The sequence below is a fragment of the Ciona robusta genome, chromosome 10 (assembly GCF_009617815.1).
Source record: "Ciona robusta chromosome 10, ASM961781v2".
Taxonomy (NCBI): domain Eukaryota; kingdom Metazoa; phylum Chordata; class Ascidiacea; order Phlebobranchia; family Cionidae; genus Ciona; species Ciona robusta.
In genome coordinates this window covers 4,615,239-4,640,036 of record NC_143244.1, presented here as the reverse complement: position 1 = coordinate 4,640,036, position 24,798 = coordinate 4,615,239, and the positions used below count along the sequence as shown (strand labels likewise).

Here is a 24,798-nt window from a genome sequence, read left to right as displayed (position 1 = left end):
TACCAAAAGTATTGTACTAAAAAATTGATTTGTATTACCAGGTTCATGTAGACTGGATATTCCACCAGATTCTCCTGTGTTTGTTTCTTTACATTCTCTTCCTCCTCCTCAGATGTCATGAGAGTGGGATAAAAGAAGAGAGAAGGAAGAGCGGAAATTGTGACATCATTGGTGGCTTTGGTAACACATTCTGGAAAAATATTGAAAGATTTTAAAATAAACTTTCTGAATAGCTTTGTAACAAAGATTTTGCATTTTTTTTCACAGTTTTAATTTTTTTTTTGAGTGGCAGTGCAACAAGGATAGTTATAACATGACTGTTTTGTTTTATATAGGCTACTAATGCCTGCTTACCAATACTATTCACTGTGAAGGTTAACTTGTTAGTGAGTTTTGTCCATTTAGGCAACCGATAAGGTTCCCTGGGTTGATGCAATTGATGTAACTAAGTCAATAAACTACCTAATAATTTTTTCAGATTTCCTAATGTTTTGTGGTAGTAACATTTTAAAAAAATGAATATAGAAATTGTTACCTTTTCCTGAATCCCATTTTCCATTTAGAAGGGAGACTCCCTCAAGGAAAATACCGGCTTCATGTTCTGCTGCATCGCCATCGTGCGACAATGTGCATGAGACTCGAATCTGGAAACATGAGTCAGCATTATTTTTTTAAAAATAAAACTATATAGGAAACAAGTATCTAAGTTGAAAGAAAATATAGTGTGTGTTGGGTTATGAGGATGGTGATAATAGTTGGCAGTTGCCAGTTTAACGTTAATGTAAACATGTAACAAACAATTTATTGAATCAATCCTGTGGACAAAATTTTTTTCAGGTTTAAAGATGCTAATTCGAGTCCCAAAATAATGAATTGAGGTTATAATGTGAATGATGAAGAATTAGAGAATAAAAGAAGGAAAAAGTCTATGGGAAGCCTAGTTGGTAAGGGGTACAAAGTTAGGGTTTAGAAATTGTTTACTATAAGACAACCAGAGAAGTCTTGTAATTAAATCAGAAAAAATAATGATAGGAAATATTTTAACAAAATTCTACCTGGTCAAGTGTGGAGTCATGCAGGACAGCCTTTTCTTGGCAGAGTGCCATCAACAAAGCACCTGGATTGACCAATCCACCAAGCCATACAGATGAAAGGTTACCCTGGAAATAAATAAAGACTGGCTTAACTTTTGGTCAATATAAATTTTCACTTACAAAAATTACTCAATACTGATAAATTATTTTTTTCAAAAATATATATTTTTTTACCACTGGGGTTTTTCCATCAAGAGGCACGCTCCCACTTTTAATCCAAGATCGGAACTGTTTGTATCTTTTTGTGATGTCATCAAGCCATGTTAACAATACATGTGTGTTGGGTGATTCATTCAAGTGTTGCCTGTTAAAAAAAAAAAGTAAAAAGTGTTGCCAAGAAAAATAAATCTATTTGAATACTGAAAATAAAGTTATTATTGTTTTTATTCTCACCAAGATGGGGGAACTTCCTCTGAAGATAAAGCTTGTGCTGTCTCCAATAGTTGTGAGGATAACTTGTAATCAGAAGTCGCAAAGAGATGTGTGCGTAGTAAATGAAGCTGTTGTCTTACATGACATACACACTGGTTGAACCATATGCACTCTTGCAACAGCACAAATCTGAGTGAAAATAGTCAAACTATAAACACCTATTTTTCAATGCAATAAGAGAACAAGGCCCATTTTTAAATGCAATAAGATCAGAAGAAGTAATGTAAAATCGGATAAATTTATTACAAAAAAGTACAAGCCTCTTTCTACCATTCATACCAAAACAACTTCAAAAACAATAAAACTGAGTCAGAAAGATGGATTTTCTTGTTCTTTTAGTGAAATCAACTGGTCACTTACCCAATTGATTCTGGCATATGTACAACTTCTGGGTTCCCTGAGCTTAGAACAGATGCTCTGTGGTACGGGAAGTTGAACTCAAGTAATCTCTCTTTGTCTGACCTTCCAAGGTTCAGCAAAGGTGGGAGCTTCTCAGAGCAAAGGTCAATGACATTTTGTAACCCCTGCAGTGTCAGGTGAGCAGCCCTGGGCTCTTGAGTTTGCCCAGGTGATAAAACATTGGATTCGTAGCCTGTTAGCGAATAAACAGGTTTTTAGTCTGGTGCCTGGCAATGTATTTATCATGTCTGCCTCTAGCCCAAAGTTTACGGGTCCAAGTTTGGCGCTGGTTTTGCAATAAATTTTGATTTGTGTGAGTGGGCTATGAAAAAATGACAGACTAAGTGTGGTGTTATTCTATTATTTCGATATCGCTGCGCCTTCTTCCTACGCCATCCGCCATTTATTCGTCTTTTGTCTGACCTTTCATTCTAAGCAGCGCATGGTCGGAGCATGTTGTGTTTTGTAGACTTCAAGGTTTCTGTCATATCATAAATCGGAACTATGTTATATTAATTATTACTTAACTGTGTTACAGATCACTTAAGATAATTGGAATAAAACTAGAAACTAAATTTTAAATAGTCTCTTCAATGGTTCACGACACTCAGCAAAATTCAGCAGTGATGCAGATTAAAATAGATAAAAGTGCTTTCAATAAAAAACATTGATGCTACAACTGCTAATACATCCAGATAAGCAGTGATGACCAAACAGAAATTAAAAACAGTAATGCACAATAAAAATTGACACCTACCAGGCTGTTGAACTGCATTAAACAAATCCTGCAGCTGGAGAAGCATTTTCTCTCCACTCTGAGTGGTCTGCCAGGTGGTGGCAGTAGAGGGCAAAGCAAGAGCAGATATAAGATCAATGTCATCTGGAAGGTTAGCACTTAACCATGCTGGGTAATCTGTAAGAAAATTAAAATCTTAGATGCTTTTACTACAAGAAGCATGCGTGTTTACCACTGTTTTACGGTGCAGACCCAAAAAATGTGTACACAAACAAATATTAATACAAAAAAGGTTAAAATATTTTCATATTTGTTTAAAATTAAAGGTAATTCAAATTATGCAAAATTCTTCAACTTTTTAAAGAAATCACCTGTTGGAGTTGTTTCTGATGGTGGAATAGGAAATTGAACTTCATTTATTTCAATTGCTTTCTGTTTCTGGCCTTTCTGTGAAGCTATTTGCTCAACAACATCATCAAATAGCTGGTGGACATATCTCTGCATTGAAAAAATAGGATGGTAAAAAAATGACTTGGTGTATTAAAACGGTATCCCAGGGTTAAAAAGTTTATTCATATGTGCCAAAAGCATTTTCTGCTGGTGCTTTCGGTTTTCGTTAAATTAGAAAAGACTACCTGGTAAAATTAAAATTTTTTCTGCTTATCGAGTATGATATCTTATCAACTTACCTGATCTGCTGTAGTCAGTATAACGTCATCGTAAACACATTTCGCAAGTGAAATACCAGCATTTTGCGATTTTTCTGCATTTTAAAAGCAGCAAATTAGAAAAAAAAAACTTCTTCTACCTCAAGTCTAACATGCTTCTAAAGTTTTATCACTAAAACAATATTTATTCTAAAATAAATTGTATTACCATCAGAATAAACTTACCTGCTAGTGCGTAAGTCATGGCTTGTCGCAAAACACTTTCTCTTAAGGGATGGTACTTGTTGTTACCATGCCAACCAAAGCACTGCCTGGTTACCAGCAGAGCATGGCAGAAGCAAATTGCATACAACAGTCGGCGAACATTCTTGTCAGCTTCTGTCCACTGAGTAGTAATATAACTTGGCATCTGTGTAACAGATTTTGTGGTTATGGTACCTTTTTTTGCAGGCATAGTGTGCAATCAAAATGGACATAACTTTTTCTTAAAACAAAATTTGAATGACATTTTACATGAAGTATGTAAATATGCGGTAGGTGACATTCAGTTTTTTTATGTGCAGTTTTTGTTCCTATTTAACGTAATGTAACTGAATTCATCCTCGCGTAGCCGGAAAACATCAGTTGTTATGACACGGGTGTACTGTTTCATACACCTTGTGCCAGCTTACGAACCAGCTTAATCTATTAGTGACTGCTGGGTTGGAGCAATTGCCGTTAAGTGTCTTGCCCAAGGACACACACGCCCACAATGATGGAACTAATTTCAACATTTGATTGAGTTAATGCATGTAAATAATGATCATTGTGTTTTCTCGTCACATACTGAACTTAAATTCATTTAACTTACCCGTGCCATGCTTGAAATCAAACATGACTTGATAACAGAGCTTGTGGGCGAGGACATTATCTTTGGTTCTGATGGGTGGGTAGAATCCTGTGTTAAAAACAGAAATAGTTATTTAAAATACCAGTTTAAACTGGAACTGTAATAAATTCTTTGAATCTAACCCTAATCTGGTGCTAATATTGCAGGATTCTTGTGTAAAGAAATACAGTCAGGATCTGGTGCTATGAAATACATAACATACAAAAATTAAGTCATATTGTGTAATATAAGAGGTATATATTTTGCCTTAATGAAATCGTCAGTCTCTTATTCAATTATATTTATTTAAACTGTGTCCTATATTACACAGGTATGTGGTAAAACTTTCTCTATCTGGGAACAAACTTATGATTAAAATTTGTTTTTAAAAATATCGTGTGTAGAAAACAGATTTAGAATATCTCTTAATACTAAAATGTAGTTTAGATTAATGTCAAGAAATAAAAAAGAACCAAAAAAACTTTCGATAATAACTAACTATGTATAACATTCAAGTTTTTCTATTCAACAAAAAAATATTTGCTTTGATTTGTATTTCATCTGTTTTTTTTATGATTTTACCTCAAAAGGATTGAAAAAATTCATATATAGATTAGAAATACTATGAAATGTGTGTTTTTGTTTTTACTATTTCTATGTCAAATTACGACGAACTCCTTTATTTTCACTCCTATTTTGTTAACTCTATTATTTCCATAAAACCAATGTTCGTGTTTCAAAATATATTTTATTTTAATTTTATTTGAAAGAAAAATAAGATACCCTAGCCTTTCGTTTTAAAGTATTTTTTTACTTTACCTCCAGTGCTAGTTTGAGCAATGTATCCCATGATAATTTATACAAATATTGTGAAAGAAGGGATGGGAGAGACTGGTGTGGCCGGCTGGTCATCCAAACTTGAAAATGTGAACCCAGTGATGTCACAGAGGGGTCATTGTTACCAGATTCGCTCTGTCGACTTATGTTTCCCACACGCGCCAGTTGTATCTGAAGATCTTCAAAAAATCTAAAAAAAAAAAAATTTTTTTTGGATTAAATTTTTTTACCTACAGTGCACAACTGCTGTTTGAAAATGACATTGAGAAATTGTAAATAAAAAAAATAAAAAAATTAAAAGCTTTTGCCTTAAATAAATCACTAAAATGCTTTTTTTTTAATTATACATTTCATTCTACCACCAATGCAAAATTTACCAAGCAGTATTGTAATTTTCATTTAATATAGACTTGGACCAAAAAGCAACTTACTTAGCTGGAGCGAGATGCAAGCCATTAATAAGAGCCCATGTATCTTGTGCCAATGCTGTGTCAATACAACGTCCTGCTTCCTGCACATAACCGTCTCCCATCAAAACACTTTCAACGTTCACTTTGTATCTGAATGTAAACAACAAATTTGCACTTAAATGTCAAAAAATTGTTTTACTGCCTAAATATGTTTTCATTTTATTATCTAAATGTTAAACAACAGATTTATAATAAAAATGAAAAATTAAGTTTTATAGCTTAAAAATGTTTTCATTTTATTGACTAAATGTTAAACAACACATTCATACTAAAATGTGAAAAATTAAGTTTTATACCTTAATAATGTTTTCGTTTTAAGAGATAAATGTTTACATAAATAATTTTTAATACATATATTCTGAAATTTTTAAGGATAATTTAATTTTACAGATTTTTTAACATATAGATACATTTGTACAATAAAAATAAACAGAAGTATAGTGTTTATACATATTGTGTGTTTACTCATTTACACAAAATATGAATGAATGTAACTTGCTTTATCCTTGGGTGGCCGGGAAAACGACAGTCGTTATCAAGGCTAACCAGTTACAATGTATGTTACTTTGTAGGTGATTACTTTGGGGAGAATATTTTATGTATAGATAATTTGAACAACCCATTAGTGACCACTGGGTTGGAGCAAAATATAGAATGTAATAAGTAAAATAAAACCAACTCGCTGTGTTAATACAGTGTTCTGTGCTACAAAACATAGTAAATTTATTCCACCATGAAAAAAATGATTATGTCACTCACTTTTGTGCGAGTCGTTTAATTGCATCTTCAGGCCTCATCACAATCCTGGTTTCTGTATTTGGTTCATCAATGTCTGGCAACAACACAAGGATACCAAGAGTGTTTGAAACATCTTTGAACAAAGTGTCCAAGTCAAGTGGTATGTTCATGCTCACAACCTAGAAAGATAGGAAGTTAATACAAAACAATGTTGATCGTATAAATGTGAATAGGGATGTACAGTTAAAGATTGCATAGCCATAATTTATAATAGGTATAACACAAATTTGCTGGTACAAATCAAGTCTTGTGAGGGGGCAAACAAAATGTCGGAAATTTATTAAACTTTTATACCAAATGGGCTGTTAAAAGTATATTTATAATTTGTGGATAAGCAAATTTGCCTGTGGCAAATATACATACATTACAATGATTTCTGCAATGCTATTTTCCCATTATTTATCATTGGTTAACATTCATAATATCATATATTTTTAAAGAGAAGAGAATGACTAGAAGAATTTTTAGCAAATTTTTGGACAAACAAAATGAAATATTTAAAAAACAAAAAATATCTAATACCAAAATGTATTAAAATTGGATAAAAAAGTTTTTTTATGTTTTATATTTTAAGATTGTTCCAGCTTAAATATTAAAAATATGTATCTAGGAAAATTGCACCACTAACCTCATGCATAGGTGTGCCTTCAATATGTTGCTCCACATACACCCTTAATGCTGGTTCCAATCGGTCAGCACGTAATGTTCGTATCAAAAGTAAACGCTGGAAATCGGAGAGTTCAGGGTTCGAATTATCGTCAGGTAAGTTGTCAGATGATGATGCTGGGAATGGTACCGTCTGGAAAGTATGAAAAACGTTGATTACCAAAAAATTATTAATTTTTTTTTTTATTAATCATATTTTTATAATTTAGAAGGCATACAGGTTTAGCTAGGTAGTCCAACATAGAGGTAGAAAAAGTAAAAAAAAATGAAATAGTGTAAAATCTGCTGTGGGCCAGAGTTTTGAAAGAACATTTCTGGTGTATACTTATTGTACACTGTACATAGCATATTCACACACCTAATACTACCTATTTACCCAAATAAAATAATTGTTTATAGTGATTTTTCATTACACATGCATATGTAATCAATAAAAACCAACAAAAAAGTCCAAAATATCATTTTTATAAGTTTAGACCCCAAATATTCAAATTACGTACCTCTGGCGCCACCTCATGGAACCACGCCTTCCACTGTTCGTTATTCTCAGCAACACGAACACATATGCCCTCTAGCGATCCTGGGAGGACCGAGAATGCCAACAAGTCCTCCCATCTATCAGCTGGGAGCCAGTCGGGAACAGAAGCAGAGCACTCAAAGTCTGAGAGACTGATAGAGAGAGAACGACCGAATCCAGGATTCCCGTGAACCAGAAGAGTCATTTCTTCTTCTGTGAACGCAGCGTCGGCGCCATCTAGCTGTATATTAAGCAGAGCTAGGGCTGTCACTTGAAGGCGGTGTTCCGGACATACACTGGAAATAAGAATTTTCAGAAGTATTAAAAAAATAAATATTTTGCAGTGTTTAGCAAATCACTGTTTCTTCTATAATTTAAAACCTTTTTGTGTCTTTGCAGGGGCCTACAAGCTAGATTTAACATCAGATCCCTGTCTTGGCATAAAATATATATACTTTTCTTCACACTACTGATTTATTACATCAATTTACTTTGAAGAAAAAGGTTGGCAAAACAAAATTTTGCCATAACCTACATTAGTGTGTAATGCAAACTAGCCCAAGCGCCACCGTTTTTATTACAAATAGTAATAAGCTTAAAGTAACCACAGCAAAAATAGCTAACCTTCCATAAACACTTGCAAAGATCCTCTTCGTCAATATTTCCACAATCTCTTGAACTTTCTCAGCAGGAAAACTTGTATATTCCACCCCTCGTGTGGGAAGTGTAGCAACATCAGGTACAGCAACACGAGTGCCAGAACCTGGCCGATCTGAAACTTCTGTCTCCTCTGCTTCTGGTGGGCCACGGGAGGCTAGAAAAAAAGATTCTTTAGATGGACCAGGTGCTACAAACAGAATAGAAAAAACAAGTCTAACTAAATGTATAATAAAAGAAAAATATTTCACTTGAATGGCATCATCTCTTCTTCAATGAAAACTGTAACATTTTCAAATAACAGATTCTTAATGTATTTCTTTACACAAGAATCATCTACATCTATGTGCGCCAGATCGAAGTCATATTTTCGCGGATTTAGTACAGTTACCCTTAACAGTTATCAAATGGTTTATTATATTATAAATATTGATGTAATCTCCTTGCTGGAAAATCTTATTGTATTGCATGTAAGATGTATTACCTTAATATATCTATTGATTATGGCTTAATAAAAATCGTATCTCTATTTTCTAGCTGAGAACCAGAATTACCTATACTTGATACCATAGTGGTAAAGTTTTCTCATTGTTAGTACCGGATAAAGCAAAACATAAAATCATTATTTTAATAGTCAAGTGTCAATAACTCGTTTTGCTTCAAACAACTCTCATATAAGCAGTGAAAATGTTCCTAAGCACATGTTGGACAGATTTATCTCTGGAAGGGAGTTATAAACTTACCACTTGTATTTTCATGATCACTTGCTTCCGTGTCTTCTCTCTCGTCTTCCTCAGCAGTTGTTGATAGTGTTTCTAAAAATTTACCAAAAATTTAAGCCTTCGTGTTATAGTTTTTTAGTTCACAGGTTTTTCAGGAAAAATTTCAGACTTCGGGGTATACTTTTTCTCAATTTCACAGATTTTTGCTATTTTAGTGACCTAGCATTTGACAGTAAAATAGGTTTCCCATTATTTTAAAACCCAGGGCGCTATCCCATTGACCACACCAGATTTTAATGCATTCAAATTCGCATAAGTGTGGCTACAAGGACATTAATGGTAATAGAAGATCTTCTTTGACAGCTTGGTTAAGGATAGATTAACTAAGCTGTCAAATAGCTTAGGAAAGATCAACCAAGGCGTTCTGTTAGGGGTTCTGTACATAAAGTACACACATACCTCATGATGTACTTTATGCTCACTGCCAAAATTACCTTTCATCTTATCTCTCTTCTTGATCATCTTCCTAGCGCTTCCAAGGCGAAGACTTGCTTTCCTCTTTGCAGCCATCTTCATCTTCTCCTCTTCTCCATCCTCATCTACATCACTCGGATGCACCACGGCAACATCCTGAAGAAGTCCACCTCCCTCTTCCTCTTCTTCCTCGTACTCTGACCCAACTGCTGTGTCGAAGAGGTGGGTGAAGTAGGGGAGGGGAACCTGGGTGAAAGTATGGAGTAAATATTTTTGGGATAAAAGTGAGTAAGATTATGAATAAAAAGGGGTTAAGTTTGACTTGTGGTAATTTCTAAGAAAAACATTTTATAGTTTTGGGGTAAATAATGTGTTAAATAAGTCTAAATTTTTGAACCAGATATGGAAAAGGAATGTTTAACTATAAAAATATGTCTAAGTAGAGAGCTTTTTTGATTTTACAAGTTAGTGGCTGGAAATACATTCAAATTTTACACAATAGAAGCTGAATCAAATTTTTTATAAATTCTTAGTATCTCAATGAAATTTCTGGTAAAATTTTGGCTTAAATTTATTAAAAACATAACATAGTCAACATAAACTTGGTTTTAACAAACTTTCTTGATAAAGTAGCTATCCTGTATATTTTAACATAGGAAGTTTTAACAACAAAACATAGTTAGTTTTTACATTGTAAACACAAGTGTATAGGCAGCATATACCTGATAATGTGGGTTGAGAGAAGGTATGGCTCTGCATAATGAATACAAGAAAGCACCACGCTGTGCAATGGGGTAAAGTTCTTCTACTAAATTAGTCAGTGTCATTAGTAATTCTTCTGCAGTCGCAAGTTTCTCTGATTCCTAAAAAGGTAGATTTTTAAAATTAAATATTAAGCTGTAATTATCATACATAAATTTTTTTTCTTAGAACAAGACATGCAATTTAAGGCTTAAAAATTGCATCCAATTAACATCATCACATACATTTAATTTAAAAACTTAAAAACATAAGAATTTTATTTTATACACTTTAAAAATGCAATAATTTACAAAAACCCATAACAAAACAAGCTCCTAAAATAAGGTATATATGTCTACTGAATGCATTACATCTTGTTTTAATTGCACAACATTGGAGAGGAATTTTGTTGAGTTCTCAATTGCTCTTGGGTCGTCACCGGTGACCAGACGCTCGCACAAGATGCTGTCAAGTTGCGCCAAAGTGTGCCGGTGCTGCCGGATGGCTCTTGACACTCGGTGCCGCTCTCGGTAAATGTCAGGACGCACACGAGACACAGCTCGTAGTAAAAGGTCCTCCTGATAAAAAATTTTATGAAATATTTTTAAGTTTTAACAACTTGTTTTAATTTTTATTTAAAATAATATTTTTTTATTTTAAAAAAACTAAAAATTGTCAAAATATAAGTTTTACAAATATTCATAATAATTCTGACTTTCAATTAATGTTTATAAGGAATTATCTTTGAACCAAAGGCAAATGTAATTACCATACAAACAAGTTTAAATCGTTTGTTTTACCTGCAATGTTTCAGTGCTTGGTACATAACTTATCAGTTGTGTTGCTGCAGTAATATCCGGGTGTAAACGATTTGCTGTCATCTGAGTTGTGGTCAGGTATAATCTGTGATACATATAAATGTAGTTAATAGTACTTTTTATGACATGAATGAAGCATGTAACTTGCTTTATTCTTGCCTGGCCGGGAAACAACAGTTGTTATAACACAAGTGTTCTGTTTCATACACCTTATGCCAGCTTACGAGTTACCATGTATGTTAGTTTGTGGGTGAATACTTTTTGCAGTTTTTACATTTATTTTTATGTATGGCTAACTAACTGTGCTAAACCCAGGGCTTTATATACAGTTATGTTTTTAACAGTGTTATGGGCAAATTTAAGCTTTGATCTCATGTTTCCTGGTATGAAATATAAAAAAATAAAAAATAGGATATATAATATTCTTTACTGATTTCAACGGGTATATCACAATTGTTTTATAATCCTATATGCACATTGGAGTTGCAGTCATGTAAAAAGATTCAGTGGTAAACAATAAGCACAACTAAAATAATAACCTTTAAAAATATATAACCATAGAGAGAGCCATGAACTAAATATGTTCTAATTGAATTATGCTTTGCTATTAAACTCTGTATCAAATACTTACAAGAAAGAATCAGGACAGAGAAGTCTTCGGCCTAAAAACCGAACAGTTTGTGATTCATCAGAGGAGCGCTCTTTACGCCACCCAGCTGTGTTCGAATGGTGAATCAGTGGCCTCACGAGGGCACCAGCTTGGTGTTCACAATCCATGAGCATGAGGGTATGCCCTGTAAGTGAAAACAAAACATAAACTTATTTTTGTACCACTTTTCTTTAAAACAGTAAAAGTTATATGTGAAATGATTTTTTGCCCTGAATTGACCATAAGAAAATAAATTTTAATCTTTAAACAAAACAATCTTAAAAAAGATCTGAAAAAAGCAATCTTTAAAAAAAGATGTTTAACGGCCACGCGAGGATAAAGTAAGTTACATTCATTCATTCAGATATAAATACTTTTAAGACTTAACAATTTAGCAAATTAAAAATCCAGTATTAAAAAAACCAACCTCCCAAAACTGATTTTTCAATTGACATGACATGAGTGTTTTCAATTTTAGATGTGAGGTTGACAGGTGTGATATTTGGATTCCTGCGCAGGTGAACAGCACACCAGTCTGCCCCAGCAAGATAAGGGTCAAGTAGTAATGGAGGTCTTTGCCATGATGATAACATGACAGCGGCATTTTGTAGCTAAAATACAACTTTTTTAAAAATCAAGAAATTTGTTGTTAAAATTTATTTACTTTTATTTCGTTTTTTTCAATTTCTACTCTTTTCTGTTCTTTTAACTAGGCATAGCAATTTTAACGGAAGAAATTATGTTTATTTCTTTAATATATAGCTTTTATGTGTATTTAAATGATACAATTTTAGGAAATAAATACTCTATTAGCAGAAATAATGGTTATGTTATATGTGGATGAGGCATAGCATGGCAGAGGATCTGGGATGTAGGCCAGAATTGACCATTATCCAAACAGTGAATCTTACCTGGTGATGGGCAAAATCTTTGGTAAGCCAATCTTGCAAGGTGTCTTCTCCAACCAGCACTTTGATGACGGAATTAACATAAATCTGTAATATTCACAAATTAAGTATAGATCAGTGAGAGGGCATTGCTATGTAAAAAAACAGTCAGTGTCCGCACTTTGATTTGTAATTTGTGTCGCACTTTGATTTGTAAAAAGCACTTTGGTTTGTAATTTGAACACCTACTGTGACCATGCGGTAAGAACAACGAATATATAAAGTTCTTCTTTTCAAGCTTACATTACTAATTTTACACATCATGAGATGAAAGCTTTCAAATACATTTTTGCAAGGTTTAAATACAGCTTAAATATAAGGTGTATCCTTTAAGAGTTTAAATTTCTCACATGGTATTCCTCTGCACTTATATAAGGAAGAGTAGCAATGGTGTATGTGTGATATGTTGGTGCTTCAGATGTTTTACTCCTCATCTCTTCTATTGGTTGATCCGGGATCTCTGGTTCCGGAATGATCTCTGATGATCCTCCCATGTTACTGTGCTCCACATCTTCTTCTTCTGGCTCCTCTGCGTCCGATTCTTCCGCCACTGGAGGGAGACCATTAATTGCGAGGTTGGATTGACTCATATCTGAAAAAATAATTAATTTACATAACTAAAGCAAAAGTTTTAAAATGTTTAAAAAATCTTGTATGTTGGTAAATTTTTTAAAGTCACTTTTTATTTTCAGCCTTAGTTAACTTTTTCTGTTTTCTCTCCTAATTAAGGCTATTTGGCTGCTGTTAAGAAATTTTTCAAAAGTATTCTATATCATACAAATTGTGCTTGCTTTAAAGTTTCCACATATTTAACACAGTGGGTGAATATTTGTTTCAATTCCTTATTCTTCAGAAAAATCTGATCAGTTAATCTCAAAATAAAAACAAAAACCAAAATATTTTTCTTAAGACTCATTTTACAAGAACAACTTTTCTCCAAAATCTAAAAAGTAAAATCTAAAATTTCTTCACTTTGTTTTTCTGAATCTGCCGTTTCATTTGAAATTGATTGGTTGAGGTTGATAGATGGCTCTTCACTCTCTGCGTCACCCTCCCCAACAACAAGTTCATCATCCATGTTTCCCTCCCTGGCTGTGGCTTGTGCAGATTCTAAACCACCTTCTGCAAAGTGCAAAAAAAAAAATTAGTAAACAAAACAAAGTATAAGTATATCTGGTAAAATAAGACCTTAAAAAAATAATTAAACAAAAAAATGTTTCATTTATTATTTATGGTATATATTTAAGGTATTACACAAGATGTATGCATTTTTCGAAATACAGAGAAAATAAGTAATTACAATTAAAAGTTATACTTTTAAAAATACAAAACACTTATCTCGGTAAATTCAAATTATTCCAAAATTTTAAAATCTAAAAAACCAACTGACCGTTTACATCCAGCATAAACTCTACGTTGTGACCTTTGACCGGGTCAGTGGAGTCAAACACAAGTGGAATGCCCTTTTCAACCAAGCACTGTGCCCAATCAACAGTGAGCATCATACGACGAAACATGAAAGGGTAAGGGGCCAAATAGATTGCGAATCCTGCTGCTATTGCTGCTGCACCTGTCACCCACTCAATGCGGTACTGTAGACATTAGGAAAATATAGAATGTATGAGTTTGAAAAGTGAGATATAGCAAAATTTTGGCGGGTAAAATTTAGAATAAAAAACCCTTGTTTTTAAATGAATTAAATGAAATTATAGTTTATGCCATATTAAAATAACAATAAGAGTAAATTTAATTTTAAATGCAAAAAAATTGAATATACAGTTGACTTCATTTCTTCTAAGATTTTACAGCTGAAACTTAAACAATCAAATTTTATCCCACCTTATGTGAGTTGAGTGCGGCACAACAGCGTTTATGTTCCTCTGTCAAAACTTGTCGGAACTCTGCTGCCACCCGGAGGTGGTCCTGCATCTCCATTCTTTTCTCTTCTTGCGTATTCTTATCAGCTGTGGCTTGCTCAAAACCCTCAGCAAGGTCATGTAAGCGAGCCTCTAATGCTCCCTTCTTGCTCTCAAGCTGCCTTAGTTTATGCTGGGCATCACCTGTGTGAAGCATGTATAAGAAATTCACATATGCCTCATTTAGACAAGGAAATCTTGTTATTGTAGTTTTATACATAAAAAGCACAAAATGGTAAAAATATTGTAATTTTATTGAAGTGTTGCTTCTTCTTTCCAACGCCACCAAGATTGCTGCTAACGGTTGGCCCTAACTCAAGATATTTAATAATATATTGTTTTTATGGGGAATTACCGTTCTGGTCCATTGTTTTTTTTTGTTTTTTTTGGTCTCTCTTTTTTTTATAGGCAAGAGGGAGTATCTGCATTTGCCATTTACATCAAAATATTTTTGATATTTAATTTTCTATAGAAAATTAGGTTTTCAGAAAAAGACAAAAAAATGTGAAAAAGGCCTTTTTTCCATATATTAATTATTGTAAATCACTACCCAAGATTAGGTGTATAATTCGAGTTTTCTAAACTGCAAAATAAAACTTAATCAAGGAAGTTTAACTGACCAATAGAAGAAGCTGTTTCTTGTACTTTTGCATGCAATGGCTTCACCCTGTTTATCATTGTGGTGTGGTACCTCACCACACCTTGCACCCATTTCAGTAGTGAACCTGTAATAAAAAGATACAGTTTTAACAAAAGCATTATCCTTTAGTGTTTCCAGATTCGTTACCTGCAGCAGTGTTGCCACCAGCTTTTGCAGTCAAGTTTTCTGGAGTGAAAGTTTCTTTTTCCCAAAAAGATTCTAAGTTTTCCAAAGTTCCCTGAAAATAAGTTAAAAGCTTGAGAAAATATTTTTGATACTTAAAATTGATTGTTTTTCAGTCTTCAATTGTTCTTATATTCCTAAAAAGTACTAATAGCACTTTTTACTAGTTGTTGATTTTCTATCAAAATGGTACTATATATATATACGAACACAAAAATAACGAACATATCAAAAATCCTGGCATCATAGGTGTCTTATTACTAAATACTAAGTGCTATGTTGCTGTATTAAAAGAAAAAAAATCATTTTATTTCACAATTCTTGCAGAAGTCACCTGAGGCATTGGGACTTCATCAAAGTTCGCAAGTTCGTCTAAAAATCGATCGAGATTTGCCATCTGCCTCTTCGCTCCTTTGCTCCAAGTAACATCAGAGTTTGGAGACTTGAGGATCATGATGATCGCTGCCATCAAGTCCTCAACATCGGAGTCCGGCTTCTGAAGAGATCGGAGCTCTGAGAGATCCTGTAAAAGAAGAAGAAAAAATGAACCCATTTCGGAAAACGCAATGGACCGCTTTTATAATGATAAACTATATATTGTTTAAAAATACTACAACAGTTTCTTATTTTAAATACAAACATGCTAAAAAAATCTACAACAGTTCCTATATCAAGTACAAACAAATTATATAAGCTATATGCATAAGAAATAGCATTTTAATACTACGGTGGAATTAACACATAGAATTGTAAACTTTTTTGCCTAAATGTGATATCATCAATATTTTGGAAAAAGATTTTCCAACAGGAGATACAGAAAAAACTTTCCATAGGAGGCTAGATTAAACAGGCAGTTTTAACAAAAATAGATTACTAGTTAACCTGTATATTAATCTCTTTAACAACAGTCTTAGTATCAGCAACAATAGCTGCAGCTTTAAACACAGCTTTTTCATGAGCAAGTTCATACTCAGGAAGTGATTTCTTTAAATGACGAATTTTTCGAATTTGTTTTCTAACAGCTGAAACCTGGAGAAACGAAACCATATTAAATGAATGTAATTTTCTTTGTCCTCACGTGGCCGGAAAACAAAGTAGTTATAACACAGGTGTTCATACCACCTCGTGCCAGCTTACTATTTGGCATGTATGTTACTTAGTAGGTACCTTTTTTGCGATTAATTTTTTTTATGTATGGCTGATACTTTGGACAACCCATTAGTGACCAATGGGATGGAATAATTACCATCAAGTGTCTTGTCCAAGGACACATATGCTAACAATGGTAGCAGCGACGAGCTTTGAACCCATTATATCTGGGTTACAGGCAGGCGCGCTAACCACTATGTCACGGCTTCGGACACATTGACAGCTTATAAAACAATTTTGCAAAAACTTAGCATTTAAAAATCATTAAGTCATTTTATATTAAAGACTGTTCATAAATGATACCTGCTGCTCAGTGATCACCATGTCTTGTCCAATCTGTGCAAGTAACTTCAGAGTTCCTGACTTGTGCTCATCTAACACCTTTGTAGGAAGTACCAGTTTAAAAAATGCTTAAAAACTAAATTACCCACAAAAGGGATGCGCTTAAAAACTATTTAAAACTACAAAACAACCCATAAACAACTTTTTTAAATAAAAAAATAAACATCTTGAAACAAAAAGGCACTGAGTTGAAACAAAACCAGTTGAAACAAAAAGGCACTGATTTTACAAAATTAAAACTAGTAAAAAAGAAACTTTAAAGTTATAAATGAAATAAGAATAGCTTAACCAGTTTAAACAGCTTTTAACCTGTTTTTCACGATCCAAGTCTTTCTGTAAAGCTTCTGCAACTAGATTTTCGCGATCAATATTTTCCAGTGCCCCTTTAATCGACTCATGGCTCTCTTGCACCATCTTGCGGCGATCACGATAGACACACACAAATCGTTCAACCAGTTTTTCAAAAGCATAATTACACACGTGACCCTGAATTCTGGGAAAACATAGAAAAAACATGAGATAAAAGTATATATGATATACACTAGAGTGTGCAAAAGTAATTATTTTAAAACTTTTTTTGTGGCACACACCTTTTTTTAATGAAATGATAATTTTGCGATATATTCTGTTTAACAATTTATCTTGACTGAGCCGAGAAATCACATACAAATTGATCAACCTACTTGTAAAACTTGTTGTTGTCCTTTTCCCTCACTGTCACGTGCATGTTTGCCAAAAGATGAACCACATTTTCCCGCCATCTGTCATCCATCACGTGATCTGCCTCTCCACCAATCAGATCGTTTGGAATCCCAACTGTATCCTGGTCACCATTGGTTACATGGTACATGGCGTTTGCCACTAGTTGGTCATGGCACCAGTGGTCTAAAGCTACACAGCTCATTCGAGAGAATAAAGCTGGGAATTCCAAGCTCTTTTCCATAAAGGAGGCACCTGTTACAAAGAAAACTAAGTATACAATTGAAAATTTGTGAATTTAATTTGACCACGAAAATTAAAAAAGGTTTGACATTTGATTTTTCAGGTATTTTATAAAATTTTGGTTGCTCAGATTTATCCAATTCTGATATTAGTAGAATAATAGCAAACACCTTTTGTTTGTGAACAGAAAACGTAACTACTATTAATAATCAGTGAATATTTCATTGCAGTAGTATATAGCCCGGTACCGGGGCAACATCGGACACTTAAGAGCCTTAGGAATTTGACCTTTTTCATGCATTTTTAGTTTGCTTTGGCAAGCGACTCTTCTACCCTTTTTTCGGCAAAGGATTACCCTTTACAACAAACTAACATTTAAATTCATGTGACGCACATAAAAAAAATTATGAGCAATTTTCAAAAAACGTCCGAACCATCTCCGGTCTCCCCTATAAAATATTAGGGTAGAATGCCTAATATTTTGGAACAGATAAACTGAATTAATTTTAAATAAACAGCAGGTATTTAGTACTTTAATTCAAAACTTAAAAATGAAAGTCCTTCTTAAAATAACTTTTAACCTGTTTGTGAACAAATGAAGACAACCCTTAGATTCTTGGTGACTGTGTTTAGGAAGAAGTTCCATGCAACATCTCTTGAGTAAGTGAGACCTGCGGCAGTGACTTCACTGCGTACTGAGTTGGCTATTGTGGTTTGTTCATCGTTTGTAAAGAGGTGGGAGATAGAACCGTGTCTTACAAGCTCTTCTACCATGGTAAGGCACTCGTGTGTTACTTCCCTGCAAAAAAAAGTTAGTTTTATTTAAATTTTTTTTTAGGAAAAATGAATAAAAAGATAAATTTTAATTTTAGAGAGAATCTGTACAGGTTCTATAAAAAAATGTTTGACTAGTAGACAATCTCTATGCAGTATTGTAAAGTTTACAGTTCTACAATAAAATGTTTGAGTTAGTACTTGTCATCATGTAGTAAAAACACAAGCTTTTCTCCTTTCACTCCAGCTTGGTTATAAAGTTGAACAAGGTGTTTTTTCATGTGAGCTAAACGTGTGCGCTCAAGATCTGATGATGAGGATGGCCCTACCATGTTGTGGGAATGGCTGTCGGTGGTAGAAGGAGCAATGATTGGAGGCAGTGTTACCACACGAAAACCTCCCAAATGTGCAGCTAAAGGAAATTAAATCAAAAAATAAAAATTAAAAGGAAGTCTAAAAAAACATTTAAAAAGCAAAAATAAGCATCAAAAAAAGAAAAAAAAAAGAAATAAATTAAAAAATGTAAAAGCAACTCTGGAATATTTTATCTTACACATTAGTATTTTTATGTAATTATAAGCCTAACAATGTTAAATTTTACCTGTATTTTAATTTTAGGTAATTAACTAAAAATTGTTGGTTTATTGGCATACCTAGGTTTACTGTAAGCTGAGCCAATACTGGACAGCCATCACCAAACAGAAGTGTGTGTGAGATGGGGTGGGGACTTTGTATGACTCGCGCCAACCTGCAAACTAGTGCAATGGTGTCACTGTAAAGTGACAGCTTCATCTGAACATTGATTTTGTTGTATTCCTGTTGAAAATGTAAATTTGTATCACAAATATGCACAGAATATTTGATATTTTTGTATTATGTGTTCCACAATGCATGACCTACCCTAAAGTTACAAAACATATATAAGACTATAGTAATAGGTCCTCTTCCATTTAAAGATCAAAGTATAATATATACCCTTACAAATAGTTACAAATTTTAGTGAATTTAAATAACAGTTATAAAAATTGGGTTGATTAAGAAGCTACACTGCATAAAAAATGTTTAAAACTGACACAACAACACATTAGGGAAAAATACAGTATTAATGATATTGAAAACATATTGGAATCGATATTTTTCTTTAAAATAGGAAATGCAATATTACCTTCACAGCTTCCATTAAAAGTTGCTGGACTTCCTTCTCACTTTGCGCTGGTTTGTAATAATCAGTCACATGACCTCCGCTATTGCCGGAACCAGATGCTCTTGATGAATTTCGACCAAAATGTCTAAAACACGCATTAGTTTTCTAAAAATAAGGATTGCCAATTTTATATTAAAGAGAACATGGATAAAATGTTGAAACATATTTTTATAAAATTTACAGAAGCTTTCTTCATAAAAATGATAAAAATATTCTAGAAAGCTTTCAAACTTATCTAAATATTTAAAACGGTTACTTTAAAAATTATGATCCATTAAAAAAAATTTATGTCCATTAAAATTATGTCCATTAAAAAAAATATGACATGAAAAACTGAACCCGACCTGCCAGCAGTGACCAAGCCACTATCAAGTTCTCGAACACTGCTGAAAAGTGGTTGTTTGGAGGCTAAAACTAGCGGAAGGTATTTATTTTCTGTTAGATGCTTCCGAACTGCTGTATCCAGTGCTTGTAGATACCTTTCACAATCAACGTCAGAAACCTGATAGGGAATAAATGAATGAATGTAACTTACTTTATCCTCATACCCCTCGTACCACCTTATAAGTTACCATGTATGTTACTTTGTGGGTGATTAGTTTTTTGAAGCATTTTTTTTATGTATGGTTGATAATCTATTAGTGACCACTGGGTTTAAAGTAGCATTTTCAAAACAATCGGTTTGAATGTTTTAAATTAGTGGAACTGTTTTAAATAGTCAAGATTGGTGTTTAAACAAAATATAATGGTAGAGGATGCACCAAAAACACTTGTACCACAAAAACCAAAAGTACATTGATAATTGAAGAAGAAAAAAACATCTAAATTAAAATACCATTCTTTTTCCATACGACCAATCACATTCATGTCGCCATAGCAACAATAGCTCCCTCTGGTGACAGTCGGGACCAAGTGAGAGCATGAGGTTACGGAAAATACGTTCCAGGTCATTGAGCGCAAATGTGTAGTGTGCTCGCTCAGGTGTGGAGAGGTACATACCCCGTAGGCGCTCTTGCAGCTCGACTGTTACAAGTGTGATGCTAGATAGTAGGTTCTGTAGAGATATCAGTGTTTGTGAGAAGTAGAAAAAATAAATAAATATAGAAAAAGGGTGTTAGATTTAAAATGCATGTGTCATGGATAAGTGTAATTTAATTTATTCTCACGTGGGCGGAAAACGATAGTAGTTATAACACGGGTGTTCATACACCTCGTGTCAGTTTACGAGTTACCCTGTATGTTACTTTGTAGGTGATTATTCTTTTGAAAGGATTTTTTCATTTTTTCATGCATGGCTGATAATTTGAAGAACCCATTAGAGACCACTGGGTTGAAGCAATCGCCGTTAGGTGTCTCGCCCAAGGACGCATACACCCACAATGGTAGCAGCGATGATTGATAAGCAACTAGTTGACAATCAAGCTTGCTTTTTTACCATGGTAAGCATAATATTGTTATTGGTATCATACATGGTGCGCAACAAAAGTTTGAGTTGTTTCTAGGGATGCACATTACAGAATTTCGAATCTATGAGATTCAAATCCTTTTGTATTCGAATCTAATTACGGGATTCGTTATTCTGTTTAATGACGTCATCACACGTCATCTCATACACTATATTAACAATTTTTGAAATTTAATAATTAAAAAAAAAATATTTTTGTGTTTGTGGGACTTTCGAGAGTAAACGTTTTACAACGTCTTTTCATAGCCTGCTAAACGTTTCATGACGCAAAAAATACCCAATAGTACAATTTTTGATAATTTTACAGCTCATGATCCAACAAGGCTGCTATGAAAGAGTCAATAAACTGACTTATGTGGGTAAAATTATTTTTTCCTATAAATATAAAAAAAGATTCGAAATTCTAGATTCGGAATTCTAGATTCGAAATAAAGTATTCTAGGATATTCTAGAATACCTAATTATTCTGTAATGTGCATCCCTAGTTGTTTCCAAGTGCCAATAAATATGTGTGCAAAGTTATACAGCAAAAACAGTATATTAATCACAGTTAAATACAATGCTACTATATCATGTTGAAATTAATTTGGACGCAATACCTGGAAAGCACGGTCTCTTTCAATGTTATTTGTTCTGTTTGATAAGGAAGGTTCCACCAAAAAGTGACTTTGGACCAAGGTGCTATATAAAAAATAATGTTAAAAATTACTAAAACAATCGCATAAGAATTAAAATTTATAAAGTACGAAAAAGAAAATTGGAGGTAAAAATTAAGTGGTGTGCTATTTAGAAAAATTTGTTTATTGTTTTAGTTATTGCAGGAGTTCTCTTAAAAATAGCTGAACCATATGTACACTCCGCCAATCAGATGGCATTAGATATTCACTCGTAAAACAATATATATGAATAAATTAATTTTTTTTTTTCGGTCACAAAAAAGATAGTTGACAAAAGCGAAAAAAAAACGGGTAGTAACGGTAAAACAACAGTTGTTAAAACACGCTTATTGATAAAAAAAAGAAAGAATGTTTTGGATAAAAGACGTGACCGTTACAACGTACAATATTTTACCTGTATATAGCATGTTGGGAGGTAGCAGAAGGGTATGGGCATGAGAAGACGGAAAAATGCCGTGTCATGCGCTGACTCATGGCACACGAGGTCCCCGTGTGGTTGGGATTGCAGGTCGTCACATAAGAGGTGCTGCTCACTTGTTGCCATTTATTAGTATTAGGATTTCTCACTCCTCCTACATCTAGATGTTGCCGGATTAATTCGCAAGCCGATTGCAAACCCATGTTTTCATTTTCTGTGAAAAACGCAACAAAAAACAGCATGAATCTTTTAAAAATTTTTTTAATAAAAACAGCATGAAATTTTTTATAATAAAAATTAGCAAAAACTTGTTTTGAAAATCGTTATTAAAAAATAGCATTAAACTAAAAAGCATAACTTTATCGAACATAATTTCGCATTTTGCAAGATTCAAATAAAGACAAGATCAAGATCAAATAAAGTAGAAAATCAGCATACCGGTTCCAAGCGGTCGCGACAGGTTTACATCATCTACCATACAAAGTAACTTCTTGTTTCCTCGTGGTGTATAAGTAACCCCGTGTTTCCATTCTAAGTGTTGAGATACTTGCTTCCACAGCGTGCCTGCTTCTGTGAGCCTGTTGCAGTGAAGGAAAAGACTCAAAACCTCTGCCACTTCCCCAGAGCTTACGGTATGGATTCGTTCACGAACTAAAGCACTTTTACCGCAACCAGGAGGCCCCACAATCATAGCTGCATGTCCAGCATCTAATAAAGCCCCTACAATATGAGTAAGCTGACATGTATCCGGTGTAGGCACGAATGCGCTGCTAACCAGACTGGACCCTGAGAACTGAGGAAGATGATCTTCCCAGCGAGCGAATAATCGTGTCTCCGCATCCACAAATTGCCTCCAAACATCAGATCCATTAATTGGGAACAAATTCGGCCATGTCTCACTCCACCAAGATGCGAAGGAATCCCGTCCAGCACCCTCTAAAGTACCACCGAACGCCCAGAAAGCGCAGTAGCCGACAAATCTTTCTCTTTCTACTGGTGAAACATCCTCGCTGTGTGGTAAGAAGCAGTCCATAAGTTTGCAGAATGTTGCCGTCATAGCTTGATTTGATAATCGAATTGTTTGTTGCAGTTGAATAGCTCCATTATCAACCAGATGTGCAGGAGCAGTGAACTTGCTGAAATGATTCACCAGTGTGGGCAAGTATCGCATCACAATGTCCTTTGTGATGCTTACAATGGAATCAGGAAGATTTTGAAGCCAGTGGTTTAAATGCAGTTTCCAGGTTACTTCTGCATACAAAACGAAAAAACAATTGTTAGCTTATCTATTCTACAAGGGAGTATCCTACAGCAAGGCAGGCAGGTAGAGCAATTTTAATCGTTTGATAATTTGATTAGGCAACAACTTCTATGAAAATGCCAATTGAATGAATGAATGAATGTAACTTACTTTATCCTCGCGTGGCTGGAAAACGACAGTCGTTATCCCACGGGTTTAACACCTCGTGCCAGCTTACGAGTTACCATATATGTTAATTTGTGGGTGATTTTGTGGGTGATCAATTATTTAATTATATTCATTCCCCCCCTGGTTTCTGCATAACAGTTGCTTATTAAAGATGTTTTGATTAAGAAAATAATTGCTGTAAAAAAATAAACCACCAAAAAAAAACAGTAAACATGTAGTTTTAGTAAAATCTATTTTAAGTATTTGCTTAAAAATAGCACCAGAAGAGAATCGATGCAAACAAAATAACGGTAATAATATAATAGGAGGGATTTTTTTTCGTTCACCTGTTGAATTGAATCCCAGTAATCCAAGTTTAGATACCACACTGGGATCAAGTGATGCAAGGTTCTCCATCTCCCAGATCACTCTCAGATCCGGAGGCAATCGCAACCTCTCATTGTTGGGAAGAGAGAGCCATGATCCACTTCCTGGTTGAGTCCGGAGGATCTGAAGAAAGAGATCAGTGTCTTCTGCTCGCATCTTCCCATCCACATGGAGGATGAAGACATTTGGCTTCAACGAGTTCTGTTATTTAAAAAAGAATATATTTTTTATTTTTTCTGTATGGCTGACAATTTGGACAATCCATTAGTGACCACTGAGTTGAAGCAAGTTAGGTGTCTTTCCCAAGAACACTTATGCCCACAATGGTAGCAGCGACGAGCCCTGAATCCATTACCTTTGGGTTACAGGCAGGCGCGCTAATCACTTTACCACGGTCCCGGAAGGGTAAAGACACTTAGAGGTTGTTAAGGACTTTTAGAGATGCATCTATTATTTGCAAATAAATGAAAGCTACCCAAATTACACACAAGTCATTTAAAGCATGACTCAAATTTAAATAGCTCCAAATAGAATTCTCAATAGATAGTTTATTAACGAATATATTGTTTTTAAAATATATTAGTATTAATTTCTTCCCGACAAAATATAGAAAAGTCCATTATATTTAGCAATTAATATTTTTTTGTTTACCCAGTAATACTTTCATCATATAAAATTGAAACAGCAAACATTTTGTTGGGACAAAGTTTTAGGAAACCAGTAAGAATTTAATTGTATTCACAGATTCTATGCAACAATACACCAATAGACATGAAATTTAAATGAAGGTTAACACATTA

The 24,798-nt window shown here is 33.9% G+C and overlaps 1 protein-coding gene across 1 annotated transcript in view; it reads right to left on the bottom strand.

Annotated features, from left to right (window-relative positions):
* The window catches only part of LOC149729789 (uncharacterized), a 77,501-nt gene that overhangs the window by 2,236 nt on the left and 50,467 nt on the right, over positions 1–24,798 (bottom strand). Inside the window, exons 53-98 of the mRNA XM_089886674.1 lie at positions 23,959–24,199; positions 22,642–23,454; positions 22,180–22,417; positions 21,708–21,789; positions 20,479–20,697; positions 19,988–20,145; positions 19,605–19,728; positions 19,093–19,255; positions 18,641–18,851; positions 18,247–18,464; positions 17,407–17,677; positions 17,033–17,216; positions 16,685–16,762; positions 16,115–16,261; positions 15,567–15,755; positions 15,197–15,287; positions 15,030–15,134; positions 14,333–14,553; positions 13,884–14,085; positions 13,466–13,615; positions 12,844–13,085; positions 12,458–12,541; positions 11,974–12,157; positions 11,529–11,691; positions 10,880–10,982; positions 10,451–10,657; positions 10,061–10,201; positions 9,359–9,584; positions 8,886–8,957; positions 8,110–8,299; positions 7,469–7,781; positions 6,931–7,101; positions 6,264–6,421; positions 5,466–5,594; positions 5,017–5,224; positions 4,180–4,266; positions 3,555–3,738; positions 3,351–3,424; positions 3,033–3,159; positions 2,683–2,838; positions 1,887–2,118; positions 1,488–1,655; positions 1,269–1,398; positions 1,056–1,160; positions 536–644; positions 39–190 (exon numbers count right to left, since the gene is read on the bottom strand). Of these exons, the coding sequence (XP_089742800.1) occupies positions 39–190; positions 536–644; positions 1,056–1,160; positions 1,269–1,398; positions 1,488–1,655; positions 1,887–2,118; positions 2,683–2,838; positions 3,033–3,159; positions 3,351–3,424; positions 3,555–3,738; positions 4,180–4,266; positions 5,017–5,224; positions 5,466–5,594; positions 6,264–6,421; positions 6,931–7,101; positions 7,469–7,781; positions 8,110–8,299; positions 8,886–8,957; positions 9,359–9,584; positions 10,061–10,201; positions 10,451–10,657; positions 10,880–10,982; positions 11,529–11,691; positions 11,974–12,157; positions 12,458–12,541; positions 12,844–13,085; positions 13,466–13,615; positions 13,884–14,085; positions 14,333–14,553; positions 15,030–15,134; positions 15,197–15,287; positions 15,567–15,755; positions 16,115–16,261; positions 16,685–16,762; positions 17,033–17,216; positions 17,407–17,677; positions 18,247–18,464; positions 18,641–18,851; positions 19,093–19,255; positions 19,605–19,728; positions 19,988–20,145; positions 20,479–20,697; positions 21,708–21,789; positions 22,180–22,417; positions 22,642–23,454; positions 23,959–24,199 (8,220 nt within the window). The remainder of the gene's footprint in view (positions 1–38; positions 191–535; positions 645–1,055; positions 1,161–1,268; positions 1,399–1,487; positions 1,656–1,886; positions 2,119–2,682; positions 2,839–3,032; positions 3,160–3,350; positions 3,425–3,554; positions 3,739–4,179; positions 4,267–5,016; positions 5,225–5,465; positions 5,595–6,263; positions 6,422–6,930; positions 7,102–7,468; positions 7,782–8,109; positions 8,300–8,885; positions 8,958–9,358; positions 9,585–10,060; positions 10,202–10,450; positions 10,658–10,879; positions 10,983–11,528; positions 11,692–11,973; positions 12,158–12,457; positions 12,542–12,843; positions 13,086–13,465; positions 13,616–13,883; positions 14,086–14,332; positions 14,554–15,029; positions 15,135–15,196; positions 15,288–15,566; positions 15,756–16,114; positions 16,262–16,684; positions 16,763–17,032; positions 17,217–17,406; positions 17,678–18,246; positions 18,465–18,640; positions 18,852–19,092; positions 19,256–19,604; positions 19,729–19,987; positions 20,146–20,478; positions 20,698–21,707; positions 21,790–22,179; positions 22,418–22,641; positions 23,455–23,958; positions 24,200–24,798) is intronic.